Genomic DNA, 24,866 nt, shown 5'->3' on the forward strand with positions numbered 1-24,866 from the left:
ATTTAGTAACTAGTCATAATGAAGAAAATTAGTCTTAAGACCTTTCGGAAGTCTTTCAACTTGAATAAAAGTAAGGAAGAGAATGATTTTGTGGTGGTACAGCAACCATCACTAACCACTGACTTTGGAAAAGATGATTCCTTGTTTAGTAGCTGCTATGGTAAAGACTTGGCCAGCTGTGAAATCAATAGTGAAGATGAGAAAAGTGGGAAAAATCGATCCAAAAGTGAAAGCTTAATGGGTACATTAAAAAGGCGACTTTCAGCAAAGCAAAAGCAGAAAGGCAAGGGCAGCCCACCATCTGTGAACTCTGCAGATGAGGACACTTTTTCTTCTTCATCAGCCCCAATAGTCTTTAAAGATGTAAGAGCTCAAAGACCATTAAGGTCAACATCCCTTCGTAGTCATCATTATAGTCCTACTCCATGGCCTCTTCGTCCAACAAATTCAGAGGAGACCTGTATCAAAATGGAAGTAAGAGTCAAGGCTTTGGTTCACTCTTCTAATCCAAGCCCAGCACTGAATGGCGTTCGAAAAGATTTTCATGATTTGCAGTCTGACAGTGTGTTCCAAGAACAAAACAGTGCATTAAAACGTACAGAATCTCAAAATGGAGACCTGCATCTTCACATTGATGAACATGTGCCTGTAGTTATTGGACTTATGCCTCAGGACTACATTCAGTATACTGTGCCTTTAGATGAGGGAATGTATCCTTTGGAAGGATCACGTAGTTATTGTCTGGACAGTTCCTCTCCCATGGAAGTTTCAGCTATTCCTTCTCAAGTAGGAAGGAACTCATTCCATGAGGATGAGAGTCAGGTAGACCAGGACATAGTAGTTGCCCCAGATATCTTTGTGGATCAGGCAGTTAATGGCTTGTTGATTGGCACCACAGGAGTCATGTTGCAAAGCCCAAGAGTTAATCACAGCGATGTCCCTCCACTCTCACCATTGCTACCTCCAATGCAGAATAATCAAATCCAAAGGAACTTTAGTGGACTTAATGGCACAGATACACATGTGTCTGAAAGTATGCATTGTCATTTGAATTTTGATCCCAACACTGCTCCTGGAGTTGGAAGAGTTTATGACTCTGTACAAAATAGTGGCCCTATGGTTGTGACAAGTCTTACAGAGGAACTGAAAAAGCTTGCAAAACAGGGATGGTACTGGGGACCTATTACACGTTGGGAGGCAGAAGGAAAGCTGGCAAATGTGCCCGATGGTTCTTTTCTTGTTCGCGATAGTTCTGATGACCGTTATCTATTAAGCTTGAGCTTTCGATCCCATGGTAAAACACTTCACACTAGGATTGAACATTCAAATGGTAGGTTTAGCTTTTATGAACAACCAGATGTAGAAGGGCATACTTCTATAGTTGATCTAATTGAACATTCAATCAGGGACTCTGAAAATGGAGCTTTTTGCTATTCACGGTCTCGGTTGCCTGGTTCTGCAACCTACCCCGTCAGACTGACCAATCCTGTATCACGGTTCATGCAGGTACGTTCATTGCAGTACCTGTGTCGTTTTGTTATACGTCAATACACCAGAATAGACTTGATTCAAAAACTGCCTTTGCCAAACAAAATGAAGGATTATTTACAAGAAAAGCACTACTGAAAGTTTATGGGAATCTTGCATCTTGCACTTTGGGAACAAGAAAAAGAAATTGAAATACGGTTTACAAACTTTCATTGTTATCAGAATCTTTTGCTGCCATAACTATTTCAGTTTTATGTGTAAACAAAAGTAATGCATTGTTTTGTTTGGGAATGGGGAGATGTTGGCAAGGTGTCTTACATTTATTTTTTGTTTTTTAGAGGGAAAATCTTGAGGTTTTTAGGAGTGTGAAATCTTTCATCAATGTGCAGAATAATCGCAATGTGAATTGTCAGATTACACTTGTTTTTTCCCCAAAATCCTTTGCTGCTATCCACTGTGATTTTTATGCATTAAAAGCACATTTCATGTGTATTCAACCATAAGTAAAATTGAATGAAACTTGTTACTTGTCTCTTCAAAAAGACCCATTTTCAAAAGATAATCTTCAAGAAACTAGTATAAAAAAATGCAGATTGGTATAAGCATCATACCTTATGTTTTTAAAAAGTATTCTTAATTTGGAATGTATAAAATTGCTTAACTTTAGATCAATGGAACAGTGTAGCATCTTTTGAAACAGTCATTTTTTATTAAGTATCTCTTAGTTTTTTGTTTTTTTTTTTGAGAAAGTAAATACTTCATTGCTTCCATTTTCATTTTATGGTTTGTTTGGCTTCCAAAAAATGACATTCTTTTAAAAAATCTTGAAAAATAAGTATGTACTAATTAATATAGAATACAAGACCTCTTCTTTACTTAAAGACAAGCTCAATTTGGCATAACAAAAATTTCACCATGAAAGATCTAGTAATTGAAGAAATATTGCATGATAATAGATCACAAAGGATCTTGTCAACATCCATTTTTATGTTACCTGCATTGCCCTCTGGCAAAAAAATGTTTTATTTGTGATTTAATTTGTTTGATATTTTCTTAGTTAGAATTTGAATTATACAAATTGTTCTCATTAATTTGATTATATCTCAATTCTAAAAGTGATTTAAAAAGTTTAAATATCATTTTGCATTTGAAATTAGGGTGATTTTTTTTCCCACATGTCATTAGGAAAAGTCCTTGATTTATACACAATTTCACTAGATGATAAATTTTGAGAAGTGTAAGGTATATGTGTTTAAGAAATAGCAAGGCCATATCAGGAATACTGAGATCCTAATGCTTCTCATTTCTAATGCCATTTAGGAAAGCGATTTTTAAATTCAGCAATCTGGGCTCAAGAATTCAGCATTTGCTATTCTGAAATACTTCTCTTTCATGGACCCTATACTCTGATTTTCTTTAAAGAGCACCAGAATCTAATTTTTTAAAATGTTTTACTTTGAGAAGTTTATTCCTTCATAGGTATTTTAATGTTTAATTTGTAGCAAGTAAAATGATTTTTCTTAATGAGGAATTATTTCCCTTTCAGTTCTCCTTCCCTCAGTTTGCCATGTCTATTGTTTTATCATTACTTGGTATTATAATGAACTCTTTTGGAATTGCGTATAATAAACTTGATTTCTTTTTCCAAGTTAAAAAGGTTTTAAAGAAACAACCCATTATCAGATGATTTGGAGGCTTTCTCCTTGTTTTAAGCTATCATCTTTTCCTCTTCCTATTCCTTCTTAATGTAGAACTTACTGACTTTGTCAGTCAGATGTATTTATGTAAACTTGCATCCTCATTTCTTCTTTGCTTTTGGAAAATAAGAACTGCAAAGATTTTACCCCAGAAAAGACACCCATGCTATATGATTAAATTTTACCTGGAGTGAGAAAAGGATGGTATCTAATTTTTATGGAATTGTACCTTGGTGGGAAGTCTCTTTAATTTTCTTTACTTTAAAATATATTTTACTTAATAAAATGGAGTTGATTTTAATAATTTAAATATTCATCATTAGTTTGAGTTAATAATAGTAAAAAGTTATTGAACTCATGAAAGGTAATGTTATTCTTATAATGTATGGTTTTCTCCCCAGGGGATGGATTTTTAAACATCATGTTTAGATTGATACAAAAAGTCTGGTGCTAAATTCCTGTTGATGATAGCATTACTATAAAGATAATGCAAAGAAGTTCTTTAGAAAAATATTGACAATGCCTTCCTCTTCAAGCAACATATTTAGTTATCCTACTGCAGAGATACCAATTTATTAGGCCTCCTCCACAGATGCGACCAGTGACTATGTTTCAATTTGGTCACATGGAATAATTTTGAACATAATCTGAAACCTGCATTTTGAAATGATTTCATATATTTACTGTGTTTGAGATCTGGTCGTTGAATTCTGAATTAAATTTATATATATATATATTTTTTTTTGCTTGGTTTACCTAAATGTTTTTATATTTCTCTTTTGTGTTTTTGGAATACAAATAATCTTCGATTCTTATTGCCACTTGTTGATGTGTTTTCACATGTGTCCTTAACATAAAATAATATTTTAAAATAATTTTATCCCTCAAGCTGACCTAATTTGAAATCACTGTTAATATGTTCTCGAAATTAAAAAAAAAAATGCCAAGAAACTAATATGTAATTTATAAACATGATGGAAATTGAAGTGCATTGCATCTATTCAGTCACTGTAGATTGAGGTAATACAATATAACTAGAAAGGTATTGTGATATTAAAAGAGGCTGATTGAAAATGGTAAAACAAAGCCATCAGTTACCTAGCTATTGTATTTGCATGATACAGTTTGATTGCTTTTCTTCCTCTCTTCCTAAACTGATTGACCTTTAGAGAACTATATCAAATAATCACTTGTACGACACACAGACATAGCCTCTGCTGGCAAAATCTTTGCTTATCAGAAAAAAGTGAATAGTAAAGTTGTATCAATTTTTGCCAATAATAATAATAGGGGAAGAAAATGAATATTAAATGACAAAAGGTATTTTCACACTTCCAGCCACTCCTGTGTAAATTGAAAAATAACAGAATGCTTTCAAAAGTACTTGAAGATATCTTAAAAAACAAACAAATCATAAAGGAAAAATTGTTCTCATTCTACTTGGTGCAATACTCTTAAAGTTTGGAAAGCAATTTATGTTGGGAAATGACTATAGAATAAAAAATAATTTTTAAATCTAGAATTTCTGAACCAGCCATTTAGATCGGTCATCTTGCTTTTAAAGTAAACAATGTGCCAAAAGGCTAAATTATTGGAATATGATGAATAACATAAATTATACATTAAACATTACTTTATTATTGCTGAGCCAGTATTATTAAAACAGGATGGAAATTAGTAAAGTCTTAAGTAGGGAATGAATATGCAATGTCTCGAATTTTGCTGGTGCCACAAAAGTCTAAATATTTTTCTTAAGATCACTGCTTTCAGAAATACCAATTTTAAAATACTGTATATTTCATAGTTTTCATGATAAGAGATATTACTTTATGACTGATTCAGAAGAATAATTTTTATTTTACTCCTAACTGCATTTCATAGTGTGTGAATTATGAATTTGAAAATGGAATCACACTACCAGCAATAGATAGTATTGTTGAATACACTAATAAGGAACAATCCCATGTTCCAGGAATAACTTTTAAATCCTAAACTAAAATTATTGGTACGGTAGTAATCGCAAATTTGGTTTCTTTTAATACTTTTTTAATCCTGTAAAGAATGTTTTTATAAACATCCTTTTTATTAATAGTTAATCATAACATGAAAAAATGTTGTGTAGTTGCTGTATCCGAAAAGTATTCCAAACTCTACACCCACAGATCATGAAAAATTCTTATAGAATTTTATATTAAGTATACATGTTGGATTAAAGAAATTTTATAATGGTGATGGAGTGCCATGAAATTAATACTTGCAATCCAGATTGCTGTAGTTTACACTTTTCTGTGTGTTTCAAAACAGGTGTGTACCATTTGTACTGAGCACACCACAGAATGAGAATTATCCAAAGTCCATTGATTTTAATATGTGTTTTGGTTTGTAAACAAAATTATAGTAATTTCTTGCACATTTTTGGAAAATAATTGTATAAGAACTTATGTATCTGCTTCTAGATACACTGTGTAAATAAAAGTTTCATTCACAAAATAATCTGCTTAGTATTCTATTTTTAATATCTGAATGAAGCAAATTTTAAATTTAACTTGTGTGGTTGCCAAAATTATTTGTAAATGCGTCTTATCAGGAAACTTGAGATGAAATGTAGTCAACTATATTTTTAGTTCTTATTTGTATAGAAAAGTAAATATGTCTCCTCATTTGTAGAAAATTAGATAAAAAGAAAAAAATAGTTTAAAAAACTGTAAGTAAGCTCATTACTTACTATGAGTAAGCTTATTACTGTTTTTTCCCCCCATAGCTACCCTTTAAACTTAACAACTTTTCATTTATTGGAAAAGGAAAAATAAAATCACCATTGATATTTTAAGAAAAGGAGAATTTTGTTCATTGAAAGGAAAAAATGGCGTCTTTCAGAATATATATGAGTAAAAAATATTTGGGAACCAACTGGATTTTCTTTAAGATTAATATGTCTTTCTCCACTGCAGCCTCATTGAATGAGAAGTGCACACAAAGGAAAGAAAAGGGGTTGGGGGGTGAGGGAGCATATAAATGAATAAATTTTTGACTGATTCAGGAAAGACAGACTGGGTGCTAGCTTTAATAAGTTAAAAGGACATTCTCACATGCAACTTTTATTATCAAGTACAATCAAACAAAGATAACAAGCAGTTGTCCTGCTCCTGATGATATTACATTCTAAGGGTAATAAGATACATTAAAATACATACAATAGCAAGGTAGAATATGATAAGAACAAAGTGTCAAAATCCTATAAAAATTTGAGAAAGGGATACTTTTAGGAGGAGAGAATCACAAAATTATGAAATAATTTATTAGCTCAGAAAACATGGGGGCAAAGCAATTTTATGAAGAACAATGATTTTTTATCACCGTATATCATAAATTGTGGAAATAACACTCCCATATCATACATAAGGAGCTGAAGCCTCAAAAACTAACTTGAGTTTGGGGGCCATACAGCAATTATTAAAGTTGAGACTAAGACCCCAAATCATCTATAGATCTGGTATATAGGGAATTTTTACTTCAAGGCTTGTAAATATATCTTGATAACTTTTAATATAATTCATTTCCTTTCTAATGATATAGATTTTATGCTTCTATTCAACAAACCTTTTTAAATCTCCTGTTATGTCCCATACATAATACTAAATCCTTAGCATACAAAGAAGAGGGGGTGTAGTATCTTTTTCAAAGAACAGCAAGACAGCTAGTGCTACTGGATCTTGAAAATCCATATCCTCAGACAGTCAAGAGTCCATGATACAAAAATATTAATGACTCCAGTTCTTTATATACTATCATGTTCTCCTAGGAGGCCTTCCCGACCATGGTCTTCTTTACCAACATTGCATAAAGCACAAGTCTTATGGGTGAATCGTACATTTGCAAACTTTTAAATTTTTGCCTCAATTTTACTTCATGAAATCTGTCTGCTTCCTCTTCAGAAACCACATGCCGGTCATACATAACTAGTTCTACTTTGTCTTAACCTATACTTTGCTGATAATGAATTAAAATAATATATCACTCCTTACCCATTTTCTGTCATCATTGTATTATATTGTGAAGATAAAACCCATTCATTATGAACTTCAATTATTAGTCAAAATCGCTCTCCATTTTTTCTCCATGATTCATTCCAACCTAGACAGAAGTTGCCAAAGCCAACTTCTCCTATAGAACTCTTGAGTATAGCTTAGCCTTTCTGTCAACTTCTAATTTAATAGATCTTCCTCTTCTAACTACAAACATTCCTATCACTTTCATCCAAAAAAATCCTTTACTTAAAAAACGATCATTCTGTATGTTACTCTACATTCCCATCCAAAGTCCTTTTAAAAAAGCAATTTAGCTCTTATTGCCTCTTATAGCACTTGATTTTCTCTTTTCTTACCTCCTGGTCTACTAAAAGCATGCCTTCCAAGTTTTCTAATGACATTTAAATTGCTGAATTCAGCAGAAAGGTGTTATAACATCCTACCTCCCACATTCTAGTTAGTTGCCAGCTTTCATAAATTCTTCCTGTTTCTTGCATATGTCAACTCTGTACTTATATGGTCACCACCTTGGTTCAGGCCTCATCACCTCTCATTTGGACTAATTGCAATTAATTGGGATTCTGGCTTCCAGTCTCATATCTCCAAACTATTTTTTCTAAACTATTTCCTAATAATGTTCTTAAAGAACAAATCTGACTATAGTATTCCTTTTCTCAAGAATTTTCATTATTTTTTTTGCCTCCAGGGTAGAATGATTTCCTTAAAGTTTATTTCCTAGTGAAGATTCTAGATTTTTTTGCTGTTTATTCCACATTACTCCAAGCAAACTAAATAATTTACTATTCCCAGCATTTGATATTCTGTCCCCTGTCTCTTGCCTTGGCTCAGGCTGTGCATTATCCTTGGAATGGTGTCTCTTTTCACTTTCACCTGTTTTATTTCTAGCTTCCTTCAAGGTACTGCCTCCTACTCATCTGCTTTCTGGTTTCTACTCATAAATGGAAAAGAGTCATACCAAAAGAAGTAGATTATATCTATCAGTTGTATTCTTCCAACTTTCAGATTCTGTGATTCTTTGTAGGATAAGACAAAGGACAAGAAAAACATTCTAATAGCAGGAAGCCTCCCTAGGTCGAGATGAGTCAACAGACAGCAGGGACATTGAAACTCTAGAGTCCAGGAAAAGAGTAAGATCCAATTTTTACATTTTCTGGTATTGGGATAGAAAGGTACTCTGAGAAGGAAGGAGATATGGAGAGAGCAGTAGCTGTGCTATTCATGGACCAAGAGGCAAGCTATAGAAATAGTAATAACCATTAGGGAGTAGTAGTCATGAGGTCCTCAGAGAAATAGATGCCTCCCAACTAACATCCCATCCTAGACCAAATCCCTTGGAATCCTATGCTACTTATGGCTTTGAGGATGAGATTGGCAAGCATGTAGTAACTGATTTACTTTTTTAAAACATGATATTAGAGAAAAGGAGTAATATGAAATAAGAAAAGATAGTTTGAAATCAGAATATGGAATGTATTTTATGCCAGGTAAAGGAATCAGCATTTTATCCTCTAAAGCAAAACTTCTTAAACTGGGTCATGATCCTGTAACTGAAAATTATGATTTATTATCAGTAAGTGTTTGGTTTATATACTTACTTTATATACCCAATATCACAAATTTGGACAAAAAAGGTTCTGGAGTAGAAAAAGTCTAAGAATCCATGCTTTAGACCAAGGGTCCACAAACTTGATCATAAGTTTAAAAAAAGTTAAAAGTTAAAAAGTTAACTTTTTAGAAAAAGAAATGCATTTTGTACACTTGCAAATATATATACAAATATGTCTTTTGACATGTGCATTTTTTAAAAATTGTGTCCATGTATTTGAGGCAGATAGAGTAGTGGATAGAACCAGCTTTAAGGAGATTTAACTTCAAATTCACTTCTGATATAACCTGACTATGTGATCCTAGACAAGTCATAACTCCGTGCTTTGGATAACTAAAATTGCGCCACAGAGAAGACATCAGTCTGCACTGATAGAGAGAATTCCTCACCTGAGAGTTCTGTGTAACTAATGAAATCACAAATAATCCTTATTTCTGTGCAAGAGCTACTATACTAATAATATTATATAACATCCCTAAAAATAGAAATGAAAAGGAAAATAATATTTAATCTTAAAGTAGATAGAAAACCTCTGAAGTTTATTGAGTAGGGGAGTGATGAGACCAGAACAAAGCCTTCAATAGCTATGAAGAAAATGGATTAGAATGGGGAAAAACTTGAGGCAAGGAGACCAATTCAAAAGCTCTTCTAATAGTCCAGAGGAGAGCTTAATGAAGGTCCTTACTAGAGTGCTGATTGTGTAAGTGAAGAGAAGGAAACACTTTGGAAAGATGTAGAGCTATGAACAAGATTTGGTGCCTTGATTATGTGGAGTAAGAGTGAGGAATCAACTATAACAGATTAACTGTCAACCTTGGGTCCTGGAATGATGGGGTAGCCCTACACAATAATAGTAAAGTTTGGCTGAGAGATGGGAAAAATAGACCATAAGATTTGTCACCTGTTGTAATCCATCCATGTTGACTTATCCTACTCTTTGATCTACCTAAAGTGAAAAGGGGAGAGGAGGGAGCTCTTACCTATGACCTGGAGAGCATTACCTTCACTCCAAAGGTCATCTAAGGGGGGGAAAGGAGTGGGTATACCAGTTCTGGAAATTATGATACTTAACTGTTTTAAGGTACTTAGGTCAGAGTTGGATTATAACTATTCTTAGAGATTGGTAACTTACACAGCAAAAGGAAGAGGAGGAAAGGAGACATTTGGAATGTTGGAGAATAAAGGTAGATGTCATCATTCTGGATATAGTTGACATGTGGGGAGTTGACATATGCAAGATTGCAACCCATATTTTCATCAACCCTTGAAGTCAGGTTCTGGAAAGTTAGAGATCACTCCTCTAAAGAAAAAATTCACTGAAACTTGAGCAAAAGGACTCTGCCCAGCTAAATCCATTTCTACACAGCAACTAAAGAATAAGATATTGAACAAATATGGCTCTGATAGTTTTTCATTGTCATGGTAATTATATTAAGATTGTTACAAAAGTATAAAGTATTATATCAGCATCAGTAAAACCTATCCTTTCTGTGAATCAATGAATGAAAAAGAATTTCTTTCACAAAGATTGACTCCTTCCAATTTCTCTCTTGCCCACTGAAAAAAGCAAGAAAAGTAAAATCCCTTTTAGAAATATGTACAATCATGCAAAATAAATTTCCTTATTCACCATATCAAAAAATAATGTATAATCTAATCTTCACTTGATACATCTTTGTCAAGAGGTGGGTAGCATGTTTCATTACGAATCTTCTGGCATTCTGGTTAATAAGAGTTTCCAAGTTGTTTGTTTTTTTATTTAAATTTTTTATTAAAACTTTTTATTTTCAAAACATATGCATAGATAATTTTTCAGTATTCACCTTTGCAAAATCTTGTGTTCTAAATTTTTTCCCTCCTTTCCCCCAGTCCTCTCCTAGACAGCCAGTAATCCAATATATATTAAACATGTACAATTCTTCTATATACGTATTTCCATAATTATCATTCTGCACAAGAAAAATCAGATAAAAATGGAAAAATGAGAAAGTAAAAAATGCAAGCAAAAAAAGTGAAAAATACTATGTTGTGATCTACACTCAGTCCCCCATTCTTCTCTCTGGATGCAGATGGCTCTCTGCATCACAAGACTGGCCTGAATCACCTCACTGTTGAAGAGAGCCATGTCCAACAGAATTAATCATTGTATAATCTTGCTGTTGCTATGTACAATGTTGGTCTAGTTCTACTTACTTCACTTTGCACCAGTTCATATAAATCTCTCCAGGCCTCCCTGAAATCATCCTGCTGATCATTTCTTATAGAACAATGATGTTCAACAACATTCATATACCATAACTTGTTCAGCCATTCTCCAACTGATGGGCATCCACTTAAGTTTCCAATTTCTTGCTCCTATGAAAAGGGATGGCACAAACATTTTTGCACATGTGGTTCGTTATCCCTTCTTTAAGATCTCTTTGGGACATAAGCCCAGTAGAAACACTGCTGGTTCAAATGATATGCATAGTTTGATAGCCCTTTGGGCATAGTTCCAAATTGCTCTCAATGGTTGGATCAGTTCACAACTTTACCAACAATGTATTAGTCTCCCAGTTTTTTCACATTTCCTCCAACATTCAAATTAAATCAGAAGATAATGATTTATCTTTTCCTGTCATTTTAGCCAATCTGAGAGGTGTGTACTAGTATCTCAGAGTTATCTTAATTTGCATTTCTCTGATCAATAGTGATTTAGAGCATAAAAATATTTTTTGTTAAATTTTAAATTTCAAACTGTCTCCCCATATTCTCACCCCATATTATAGAAAGTCATTTTTTGACAGACAGACAGAGAGGGAGATAGAAATAGGGAGAGACTGACAAGAGGCAGAGAGAGAGAGGGAAGAAGGGAGAGGGAAAGAGGGAGGGATATGTCTATGTGTATATAGATATATATTGTATGTATCTTAGTCATTTTTAAGAAATAAGATTTGTGAAGAGGCAGTGATTCTAAATTCTTTTTTTTCCCTGCCAGAATCAAATGTTTCCATTGTTTTATTCCTTCTTCTAAAGAAACTGGCCTACTTCTCATTTTCCTTGAAAGCCAAGAAATTAGGATTCTACCATGATGCTCTATGCTCTGTGAAATATGATCAGCCTGGGAATATATGTTTTGTTTTTTTTCATTTTAGCAAGTGACTATCATATGGGCAAGGGTAGAACAAAGAAAAGCTTTTGAACCTATAACAGTTACGGGGCAAATTTAGTTAAAAGATAAATATAATAATTCATGTGGGCCTATGACTAAAGCTCAGAAATATTTTCATTATAATGAAGTTATTGTTATAATATTTGTTGCAATGGAATTAAACCCTTATTATAGAATTCTTCTCGTGGCATGATACTTAATATCTGGATATTTGTTGATTTTGATGAAGACTAAATTGCTTCTTGGATAAATTAGTTTCTTTACCTGTGAAATGAAAAACTTTGATTATATAGTTCTTTCTAGTTCTAATTCCTGTAATTCACTGAAGTACTCTTTGTTTTATTACCAATAGGTCTTATTAAAGAATGGTACACTGATTGTTCAGAAAAAATCCTGACCCAATAAATAATTTTAGATTGTTTTATACTAATAAATGTCATAGTTCATGTATTGTAGGAATATGTAAGATGTTATAGTTCTACAGCAAGTTAGAAGTCAAGAAGTCAATAAGTATTTATTAAATGCTTTGTGCCAGAGGTTTAGGGACGACTAGATTGTCAGCATTGGGTCACATATATGCAAGTAGAATAATGAAACCTATCATTGCATCATAGATTGATTTAAAACTGAAAGGTGCTGTAGAGATGATCTAATGTAACCTTATTTTATAAATACACAAACTGAGGCCTAGTGTGGTTAAATGTCTTTCCAATGTCACATAAGTAGTAGCAGAACCAGGATTTGATCCTTTTGACTCCAAATGCTTTTTCCCCCAGGATACTTTATTGCTTTGAGGTTGAGTTGAAAGGGAATTGATAATATAATTGGATGTTGAAACATCTTTATTTGTATAGTTTTAATTTAGAATTTAGCAAGTTATTTCATAGGACAAAAATCAAGGAACTACTTCATTTTGAAAGTGTTTGATAGGATGATTTCTATGCCTAAATTCACTAAGGAGCCCATAGTCAGTGTTTAATAAAAGCATATTGACTTCTTTATTTTTTATTTAAATTTTTATTTATTTTAATTTAATTTATGGAAGAAAAGAAACATTTCCATAATATAACATAATGTGTAAAGATAATTGCATATGAAACTGCAAATCTATTATGTACAATTTGTTATTCCTTTTAAATATATAATAATCACATAAATTTATTTTTTCTCTTTTTTTCCTTCCCCCTTGCATTATATATACTTGTATTTATTAGTTCTTTCTCTGGATACATTTAACATCTTCCTTTATAGATTCTTTGTGGTTAATTTGGGTATTTATACTAATCAAAATAACTTTTTTGCTTAAAGTCATTCTTAAAACAATATTGTTGTTACTGTATGCAATATCCTCTTGGATCTGCTCATTTTATTTTTCATTATATATATTTTCTAAGATTATCAAACATTTCTTATAGCACAAGTTTTTTTAAATAATAGCTTTTTATTTTTCAAAATACAAGCAAAGATAGTTTTCAACATTCACCCTTGCAAAACCTTTTTCTCTCTCCTTCCCCCTCCCCCCACTCCAGACAGTAAGTAAGTCAATATAGGTTCCACATGTGCAATTCTTCTAAACATATTTCCACATATATAATGCTGTGCAAGAAAAAAAAAAACAGATCAAAAAAGATTTTAAAAAATGAGAAAGAAAAAAACCAAACAAACAACAACAAAGGTGAAAATACTATGTTGTGGTCATGATTGTATCCATAATCTTTTATCTGAATGTGGATGGCCCTTTTCACCACAATTATTTCATTTTTGAAAAGAGCCAAGTCAGGGACAGCTATGTGGAATACTGGAAAGAAATGTATGATTAAAAAGATGGGCTAATTATATGGCAAGAATAAGGAAAAACCAATGGTCAGACTTAAGACTTTACTGATAATCTGGTAACATGAAGTAACTATGTGGAATCTTTTGTGGCAAACTGAGAGAAAGACATAAAATGATACTTCCACAGGATGGACATCCAGCTTTTTATAGAAGTCCCACTTTCATTGGAACACTGGAGGAAATGCAATGTATTCTAACTAGAATGGAGAGAAAAGGATAGATGCAAAAAACAATATAGAAGTAAACCATTTGGATAAAAGGGGAGAGCTTTAAGGAAAAGTGAAATGTTGAGAGTGACTCCAAGGTGATGTACTTGGTGTCTGGAAGGATTATGCCTGCAAGAGAATTTAGAAAAAAAGTGGATTGGGGTGGGGGACAATTGTGAGTTTTAGTTTGGATATGTTTAATTTGAACTGCCTATGGGAATTGGTTGGAGATATGCAACTGGAAGGTGGTGATATAGGACTTAAAGCTCAGGAGAGAAACTAGGAATAAATGATAAATTTGGAAATCATCTGTAATTCAACCTATGAGAGATGAAGAGATCACTAAGGGAGTATTCATTTTACATTGGACAGCTGTAGGAAAAGGTTTTGGGGGTAGCCAAAATTAGGATATAGAACATGTATGATGATTCAGCAAAGGAAACTAAGAACAACTAGGTGGTCAGAAGGAGAAACAGAAGGTCAGTGTCACAAAAATCCAGAATTTATCTAGGAAAAGAAAGTAAGTGGTCAACAGTATAAAATGCTGCAAAGAGATAAAAAAGAATGAGGACAGATGGGAAACTCCCCATTAGCAATCAAGAGATAGGAATCTTGAAGAAAACTATTTCAATTCAGAAATGAAATCAGAAGTCAAATTGTAACTGGTTGAAAAATGTAGGAAAAGAATGGAAATGAAAAGGTTAGATGAAGGTTTTTAAGAACAGGAAAGTTCTGAACAAGTTTCTAGGCACTAGGAAAGGGGCTAGTAAGCAGGGAGATAATGAGGATTAGAGAGATATGGTTGAATCAAGTCTGATTATACTGCCTTATGAAGCATTTGGAAGAAATGCATGATACTGTATTTTTTCTGACTTAATTAGTGCCTTAGATATCAAACACATCTCTCCTTCATGTTAAGTTCGGGTATATACATCTAAAGTAATGGATAGCACTGGACTTAGCTTCAAATCCTAATTCAGCTATGTAATCCTGAAAAAGTAACTTCATTTTTCTGGGTTTCAAGTTTCCCCATCTGCAAAATGAGGGAGCTGGACTGAATGTCCTTTAAAGTCCTTTGGAGCTCTGAATCTATGATACTATGATCTGATAATACTTAAGATTCTTAAGTACTAGAATAAAAACTTGGCTTTCCCTAAAGGAAATAGCTGCCTGGCTATCAAATACTCTATGACTATACTGTGATCCTGAGCATACTCAGTCTGACCTGTGGCAGCTTTGACTCTGGGCATTGTCCTTTGGGACTGTTACTAGCATATTTTATGTACCACAAGATTGAGGAACTAGTAAAAAAAAGTTGTTATGAAGAGGAAAGTACTCAGTCTCTGTGGGTTCAACTTAAAATTTCCTCCAAACAGTGAAAGGTAAAAATAAATAATTCAAATTATTGAACTTCTGAATTAAGATTTTAAAACAATTTATTTTTTCCTCTTTTGTATGATACAGTATTTATGCACGCCTATCTCATGAACATTCCTCAAATGAATGAGATAAAGTACAAAACAAAGTTGAAAATTTACATGTTTTCTCTATTGCCTCTGGGTCTCCAGAGACCATACCTTTGCATATCCATAAATTATTTAGCATTGTAAGGGTTTGACAGCTCTCTGAGATATTAGCAGGGAACTTGGCAAGGGCATCTATCTTCTAGTCATCTCTTTTGATAAGGACTCCATTCCTACATTGTGTCATAAGGATACATTTGCAAAAGTCTAAAAGGATACAAACTAAACTGTACTTTTCTATCTTTCTCTTTTGATAGTGGAGAAAACACAAATATGATTCACTTGATGAAAGCATATAAATTTGGAACCTTCAAACAAAAAGTATTCTAAAAGCATATATATGTAGAAATTTAGACTTTTAGGTCACACTGTAACAACTCCTACTTCCTGACCTTTTTCACTCAGTAGTTATTTTTTGAATCCTAAACAGACTTTCTCAAGTAATGATGGTTAGTATGTAAGTACTTTTAAATAGTTTAGTTTCCTATGTTTTTTTTTTTTTCCTACCTTCTGAGGAAATAATTTCTCATTGTTTGGATTTTTAAAACAATTAGTGGAATACAGAAATATAGCAAATGTTAGAGGGGAAAATTTGAGCTTGTTTTTGTTTTCTTTCAGACAATTGAACCAGATATTGATTCCCCCCCTTCCCCTTTTTGGTCTTACTTACTGAGATATGCACATACTTTTGTTGTTTCTAGTCACGCACTACATTTCAGAAGGATAATATGTGCCGTCTGTTATAGCAATTCAGCATGAATTGTATATTTAATTCATTTTCCAATCTAGAATTATGAATTCAAGGATGTGAATGAGTGCTAGGCTATTTTGTTTATAATTCAAATGTATAACTTGCAATGATGTTTAATTTCTCAACTACCTCACTAAATTTCCGAAGTCTCTTAGTACGCCACAATAGGATAAGTGAAGGAAACTTGTATTTAAACTTTCATAAGTATAAACAGAAATTATCTAAGTATATTATCAAATTGAATCCCATAGAAAGATTGCCCTTCATAAACTAAAAAGGCTACAGGAGGGTGAGAAAGTATTTCTTTTCTCAGAGAAAATTAAAATGCAAGTCAGGTTTTAACTATATGTATATATAAACACTAAAAAAAATAATTCTGCAAGTAAAAATAAGATAAATTCACTGCCCTTGGATTTATTCCTATATTGACTCACAGCTCCATAATCCATCTTACTATGTCAGGTGTTTGTTACCAGGTATATGGATAATAGAAGACAATAGATCTGGGATCTAGCCCTCTCCTTGATTGGGCATTTTTTGAAAAGGACCTTAAGGATATTAATCTTCCCTACCCACCTCCTTCCTCCAATTGCATCACCTCCTCATCCTCTGGTTCATGACTAATTTTCCTTCTCAGTATGCAACTATGATTTAGGGAAAATTCCCTAAGGTTTTAGGACTTTGTCTGAGACATACTCAGGGGCTACTTTGAGTATTCCAGGGAGATTCATGAAGTGTTGCCAGCATTCAATATCAAAATCCCACAGAGATGACGGAATCATTTTTTCCTTCCCTTCCAAAGGTTTGAAGTGACTGCCAGAAATCTTGCCCTGCTCTAGTCTCACAGGAATGGCTTTTGCAGGCCTGCAGGAAGGCTGGCAACAGGATGCTTGTCACCATGAGAAAGGACTGGGAAAAGCCAAGATTTTTGATTGTGGAGTAGAAGAGAGAGAAAGAAAGCCAAAACTATTGAGGGGAATTGGAGGTAACTTACCCTGACCTGATTATGTAGCAATCTGTTGAAAGTAGGATTTTTTTCTAGAGAATAAAATGGATGTTTGACTTTCTTTTAATTTTAATTTTTTAAAAAATATCTCTCAACTTCCACAATCTATGGTGTCAATGTGGATAAATCTTCTGAACTTCAAGATTTTACTCAAATCACTTCATTTCCTTTGTGTCTTGGCTAGAGAATTAGATTAAAACCAGAACCTTAGTGAAAAGCAGATGGTGTGTTTGATCTGAGCTTTCCTGGATGAAAGAAATTAAGATTTCTCTCCTCCCACTTAGTGAACTCCACACAATGATGCCTTATGTCAAATCTGTGTAAACAACTGAACGCTATGCATGGAGCAAAAGCAGAACTCATCTTTGAGCACAGAACTGCTTCTTCCTTGCAAAATGAATATTTTCTGAGTATGAATTTCTATGGGAAAAAGACTAGGTAGGACTAATGTCTTCTCCTCAGCATAGATTGGGTAATAATAGATAGAATGTTGATCTCGGAGTTAGCAAGACCTAGCTTGAAATCTTGCCTTATTATTTGCTAGCTCTCTGACTGTGAATAAATTACTTCACTTTTCTCATCAATATCCTCATCTATAAAAGATGATCTTAAGATGATAAACTGCAGAATGGTTATTTTTTCTGTATTAATAGGAGGAGTTTTTTCAAATTTCCCAATAAAATCACAAGGTCCAAACAAAAATAAAATATGGTTACATTACACTATTCTGGTTGTTTAGATATTTTAATATAAGAACATTGGCAAAGAGCCTCTACTTGAATCACATTACCTCCCAAACACAATATTCTCATTTCTACTCTTTGCTTCTCCTTGAAATGCCCTTCTCTCCTTTCCTCCTTTCTCTGTAAATTCCTATTGTTTCTTTAAATCCACTTTAAATGACTACTATATGTTCAGTAAGGCCTTCCCCAAGCACTTCAACCTTTAAGAATCTCCTGTGGATTTTTATAGCACTTAAATGTCTCTATCAAATCATGTTGGCACTCTAGCCTGTGCTCTCTTCTATTGTTATTTTAACATTTTCCTTTGTGTAATTCTAGTTTACCCAACTACATTGTAAATGCCTATGAAAGAACTTGCTCCCTCTCTTTTCCCTTCACTTCCCAATACAACTTTTCCTCTGATATACAGTAGAGTTAATCATCAGAAAATAATGTCGGAAATCTATTTTTCAGTAATACAGAAGTCAAACCTCTTGAACTTTAAAGTTCAAAATTCATTGTCTTCTCTTAGTCATTGAATCAAAAAATCACCTGTCTTTAATGGTAGGAGGAACCAGAGATCTCTTTCAATAGTTTCAAGAAACCCAAGGCTTAAATGAGGATGATTTCTTTGGGTGCCCAGATCTGGGAGTACACAGTAGGGCAACACTAGATCATAGATTTAAAGCAATTGAGCCTCTTGCATTTTATGGGTGAGGAATCTGATATACAAAAAAGTTTAAATAACTTGCTCAGAGTCATAGATATAGTAAGGGCTTGAGGAAGACTCAGATCTTTCTAATGCAAACACCATATTGACCATTTACATTTCTGAAGCCATATTGGCTCTCAGGTAGATGACCATCTTCCAGGTGAAGGATCAGCCTGTTAAGGAGGACTCTAGCAAGAATCTTGCCAGCAATAACTAAGAGAGAAGACCACCTCCCCACCTTACCCTTTGATCATCACAAGACAATCTATTCCCTTTACCTTTATAGAGATAGACAATGGAGATGTCCTTGAAAAGCTGAAGAATGACTTCCTTTTGCCATATAATCAAAAAATTTCAGTCAACTTTTGTATGAAAAATGGACCACCCCTACCCCCACCTCCCCACCCCCCAATCTTGTAAATCTCATCAGCCAGCACCACACCTTCCATGTATGGAAGCATCAGGTACAACAAAGGTACAACAAATTGAGAAGTTTTGAATGCTGTGGACAAGTTCACTTACCTTGGCAGTATATTTTTCAGAGATGTACACATTGATAATGAGTTTGACACACACATTGCCAGGGGTAGCTCAGTGTTTGGGAGGCTCCAAAGGAAAGTATGGGAGAGAAGAGATAGCTATCAAACTGAAGGTCTGCAGAGCCATTGTGCTAATGTCATTGTTGTAGTCTGTGATACCTGGACAAATGCACCATGACAGGAAATTGAATTGCTTCCATGTGAATTGTCTTAGCAAGCATCTGAAGATCAACTGGTAGAATAAGATACCAGATACTGAGATCCTTTCTTAAATTAACCTCCCAAGCATTCAGACTCTACTGCAGAGAGCAGAACTTTATTGGTTTGGCCACATTGGTCAAATGCCAAACATATATTTCCCAAAAAGACCATTTTATGGACAATTCACACAGGGGACCCACTCACATAGTGGAGAGAAAATTTGATAAAAAGACACTCTCAAAGTCTGTCTTTAAGAACTTTGGAATTATGCGACATGGGAGACCTTAGCATAGGACCAACCAGCATGATGTGCCCTCCTCTGACTAGGTTTTATGTTTTATGAGCCAAGTATGATTGAAGTACCTCAAAATATACATGAGATGCACAGATTTAAAGAATCCACCCCAATTGTTCACATGAATTATTTGTGTCTGACTTATAGTGGAGTATTGAAAGGTTTTATTGGACTGATCACCCACAGCTGGTAGTGGGTCCAACATAGTGATATCATTTTGATTCTCTTCAAGAATGAAGGACAACAATCAGTGCCCCTCCCCAATAGTATGTAATCTTCTTGAAAAGAACTTTTATTTCAGATTTCTTATGCTCAGAACCTAGTATAACTTTTGAAACAGAGTAGGTACTTAATAAATAATAATATGCTTGTTGGGAAATTTTTATCAGAGAAATAATTCTATGGTTTCCTAGTTGTATGTATACAGTTATGTCATTTTAATTGATTTATGTTTTGAAGTATCCCAAAAGAATTTCTTCAGGATGTTCTGATTATATCTACAATTCTTTTAGATCACGATGTTGAAGTTATATGCAATTATTTCTGCATTTTAAAGAATTATAAGATTAGAGATCAGAGCTATATGAGACCTCAAAGGTCATTCATTTGAATTACTCCATTTGATATATGAGGAAATTGAAGCTCACATATATTAAGTTGTCTAAGATTACCTAGATAGAGCAATGATTTGGAACCAAATTCTTTGATGGAAAATTTAGCTTCCCCTCTATGTTTTCCAACTTATTTGGATTTGTTCCTATTTGTGGAATGATGGGGCTCACAAAGAGGTAGCATGACTTAATGGATGAGATGCTGGAATTGTTGTCAGGAATATTTGGGTTCAATTCCCACATAAAACCCTAACCCTGAGCAAGTCATCAGCTTCTCTGCATCTCAGCTTCCTAATCAGTAAAGTGGGATGATTGGACTACATGGCCCTTATTGCTCTTTCCAGCTTGAAATCTTTTGTTATCATAGTAGAAAAAAAAAAGACAAAGAATTGGCATGCCAGGACTTTGTATTAGAAAAAATGCAATGGATTGGGAGTTGGAATTCCTGAGTCCTGTTTAGGTCATGCTACTAAGCAACTGGATAACTCTGGAAAGGTCATTTTAACTCTAGGAGTTGCACTTTCTATAAAGTAAGAGGTTTGTACTTAGTGATCTCTGTGGTATCTTCTAGTTCTATACTGTATTTCTTACTTTAAAAAGACTGAAGAAAAAAAGAGAAAGGGTGGAAAAGATGAGATGGATGTATAATGTCATGGAAATAATGAACATAAACTTGAACAGATTTTGGGAAATAGTGGGACATAGAAGGAACTGGCATGCTATGGTACGTGGAGTCATGAAGAGTCAGAGATGACTAAATGACTGGATAATAACAACAACAGTTTTAGAAAGCATCTCAGAATTATAGAATTTCAGAGCTGGAAAGTAATATAGAAACTATCTAGGCCCTGAAAAATAATTCATACTATAACATATTTGATAAATAGTCACCTAGTCTTTGCTTGAAAACTTCCCCAAAAGGGGAACCTAATCCCTTCCAACCTATTTTATTTTCAGATAGTTCTGATTGTTAATGATTTTTCCCTCATGTCACACCTAAATTAGCCTTTGCAAATTCCACTTTTGGTTCTTAAGTCTGCCACGTAGGACTGAACAGAAAAAGTCTAATTTCTCTTCCATTTGATAGCCCTTCAAATACTTAAAAACAGCTGTCATATAATCTCTGAGTCTTTTTACACCAATATACCTCCAATACCTTAAAATAATTCTCATATAATGATAATTCAAGACTCATTACTGTCCTAATTGCTGTGCTATGGATAATCTCCTGCTTATTATTGTCTTTCCAAATGATGTCAAGAGCTGGGCACAGTACTCCATTTGGAGTCTGAGTAGAGCAGAGTTCAGAAAGATTGTCACCTACTTGTTCCTAGACATTAAGCTGAATGCACAAAGTAGGCTAGGATTCCATTAGTTTTCATTAATGTCATATTATACTTCTGACTCATATTGATCTTTCCATTCACCAAAACATTCAGATATTGTTTTCAGGCAAATTTCTGTGTAATATTATCTTTCCAATCTTGTATGTGTAAAGATGATTTTTGAACACAAGTTCAAAATTTTGCTTTTATCTCCACTAAGTTTCATCTGATTAGGGTTCAGCTCAGTATTCTAGACTTTAAAGAGCTTTTGGAATCTTGGAAATTGTCATCCAGAACATTAATTGTTCCTCCCTGTTTTGTATTAAGTGACAATTTGATAATTGTGTCTCTAATGCCTTTATTTAAGTAACTGATGCAATTATTCAATTATACAAGGCTGAACTCAGCTCTTTAAAAAATGAAATGAATGAAAAAAATTAAGTGCTTATTATGTGCCGGGTACTGTGCTAAATACCGGGAATACAAATGTAATATTGAGTTTTGCCCTAGATTGTAGATTATTGTTGCTCCCTCCTACTTACATATTAGATGGAAGTTAATGGGAACAGGGGTAGAAGGTAGGTGGATTGAAGAGCACTGAATTCTTTCCACGTCTTTCCTGTCTTCCCACTATGAAGTGGGAGATTGGTTCATTGACCTCTCCTTTCCTTTCTTATTGGAGATTTAATCAGAATACACTATTACAACAAGTTGCTATTTCCTCCCTCCTATAGGTAATTTAATGTACCTTAAATCTATATGGTTCCTTTCTTTATTTTTATGGTATTAATATCTGGTAAAAAAAAGTTATTGATAGAATCCTAATAGCTCAAAGCTCTAACTTAGGAAAATTCCTAAATTCAGAAATAGAAGTTTTGTTTATCTTTATCCAAAGCCTGTTTGTTTGAAGAGGAGGAGAAGAAAGAGGAGTGTGATGACCGTGTATTTAAAATCAGCTGAAGTCAGGAATTCAGATTAAGGGAAAAATCTTCAATATTTATTGAAGTAAAGAGGTGAAAAAGGATTGCGATAGCAATATAGGCAAGAATGATTGTGATAGCAATATGGGCAGCTGTGACAGGAAGCCAGTTCGCAGAGGGGGATTGGAAATGAAGGGCCGTCGCAATAACAATGAGAGCAGCTGTGTCAAGATGCTAGCCAGCAGTCTCTCCTTCCCCTTCCCTTTCCATGCCCTTGCCTCCACCTACCAAAAACGTCATTTCCTATACAACACATCAGGACTTGCACAAAGAGTGGGTGGGGGCCATTCCTTCTCCAAGCATATATATTAATAGAGTATGGTCCAATTACTATTTAGCCTCACGTGCTTGGGACCTCAGTGCATCAACTCAAGCCTCAGCCCATTACAGAGGAGGTTGATGAGGAGAAAATGATAGAGGAAAATTTATTTAGTAAGAGTATTATAGTGTCTGTTATTGGAAAAACATGGGGAGGGGAAGTTTAAAAATGATGTTTTTGGGGAAATTTCCCTCCGCTTTTGAAGAGGTGAGTATAATAAAAAACAAAAACCAAAAAAGCACACTGTTTAAGGGATTCAGTTTGTGACTTCAATTACACCATGAGCATCCATTATAAATTATAAAAGATTACTGTAAAGGTCTGAAACTCTTGAGTTGATGCACTGAGATTGGACAACTGAACATTTAAGACTAATTACTGATTGAATAATACTCTATTAGCATATGCTTAGAAAATGGCCCTTTCCACTATTCTGTGTTGGCTCAATAATTGGTGTATACAGAGAATTTTAGGAGGGACTAGGGGGTGGAGTAAGACTAGCCAGAGTCACTTCTGGGCAGGAGATAAAGAGGAGAGGTCGTGGAGATCCTGCGTCCATCCAATTCACTCCTATTCCTAAAGACCAAGCATAAAGATCAAGGATTTTTGCTTATTCTGACTCTGGCTGATTCTAAGGTATCTAGGGTGCTAACTTGTTCTTCACAGATTGCTATTTTATTTACATGAAAATAACTTTACAACTTCAAGCAGATATAACATAGGAGGTAGTCATACTGAATGAGTAATTGGGTTTGGGGAAAGTACAATCTTTTAAAGTCTCAGGGGAGCAGAAGCAGGATCTATGAATAAAGAGGGGGAATCAAGGAAGAGCCAAGTAGAATCCACCTGATTGCAGAATTGTCTAAAGATATGTTAACCAAGATCTCAAAGTTTATTGTGATTGTCTTTTAAAGAAGCTCACTAAACAGTCTCAGAGGTTAGAAAAACCTAATGGACCAGTTTAAGAGTTTCACCTTACATCATTGAGATAATAGAGGCTGAATGACAAAAATTTTGGCCTTTCATTATTTGAAACCATATAGTCTGGGATAATTGACCTGATTATGATTCTCATTTTAATAATTCCTGAGGGTTCGCATCACTTGTAGTTTCTCTCACATGCTTGTTCCATCTCCCTAGCTTTCCCCTATTTCTTGAATGCTCTGCCTATCATCTCAGCTTCTAAGATTCTCTGGATTTCTTTAAGATTGAACTGAAATTCCAACTTCTGCAGGGGACCTTTCCCATTTCCCTTAGCTACCAATGCCTTCCCCTCTCAAATTGCCTTCCATGTACTCTGTATATTGTACAGAGATTTTTACATATTTCCCTTATCAAAATATAAGCTTCTTGGGGACAATAACTGTAATGGGCTGAGGCTTGAGTTGATGCACTGAGGTCCCAAGCACGTGAGGCTAAATAGTAATTGGACCATACTCTATTAATATATAAGCTTGGAGAAAGAATGGCCCCCACCCACTCTTTGTGCAAGTCCTGATGTGTTGTATAGGAAATGACAATTTTGGTGGGTGGAGGCAGGGGAGTGGAAAGTTTCTATTCTATCCCTCTGGATAAGGAGGATATGAAGAGATTTGCCTTTTCAGTGCCCAGCGTTAACTTAGCTGAGCCTTATAAAAGATATGAATGGACAGTTTTGCCACAGGGAATGAAAAACAGCCCCACTATGTGTCAAATGTATGTTGCTGCTGCTCTTGCTCCAATAAGAAAAGCATTTCCAAAAGTTATACTATTACATTATATGGATGATATATTGGGATGTGCACCTGAGGAACAAATGTTAGAAGCATGTCTACAAAAGACCATAGAAACACTAAGATACTACAAATTA

The 24,866-nt window shown here is 34.2% G+C and overlaps 1 protein-coding gene across 1 annotated transcript; it reads left to right on the top strand.

Moving 5' to 3' along the window:
* The first annotated feature begins 8 nt into the window (after positions 1 to 8).
* Positions 9 to 6,020, top strand: SOCS6 (suppressor of cytokine signaling 6). The gene has a single exon (XM_051970532.1). It carries the CDS (start codon positions 19 to 21, stop codon positions 1,624 to 1,626), a length of 1,608 nt encoding a protein of 535 aa, XP_051826492.1. The 5' UTR covers positions 9 to 18; the 3' UTR covers positions 1,627 to 6,020.
* Positions 6,021 to 24,866: the final 18,846 nt, after the last annotated feature.

Source organism: Antechinus flavipes, chromosome 1, assembly GCF_016432865.1.
Source record: "Antechinus flavipes isolate AdamAnt ecotype Samford, QLD, Australia chromosome 1, AdamAnt_v2, whole genome shotgun sequence".
NCBI lineage: Eukaryota > Metazoa > Chordata > Mammalia > Dasyuromorphia > Dasyuridae > Antechinus > Antechinus flavipes.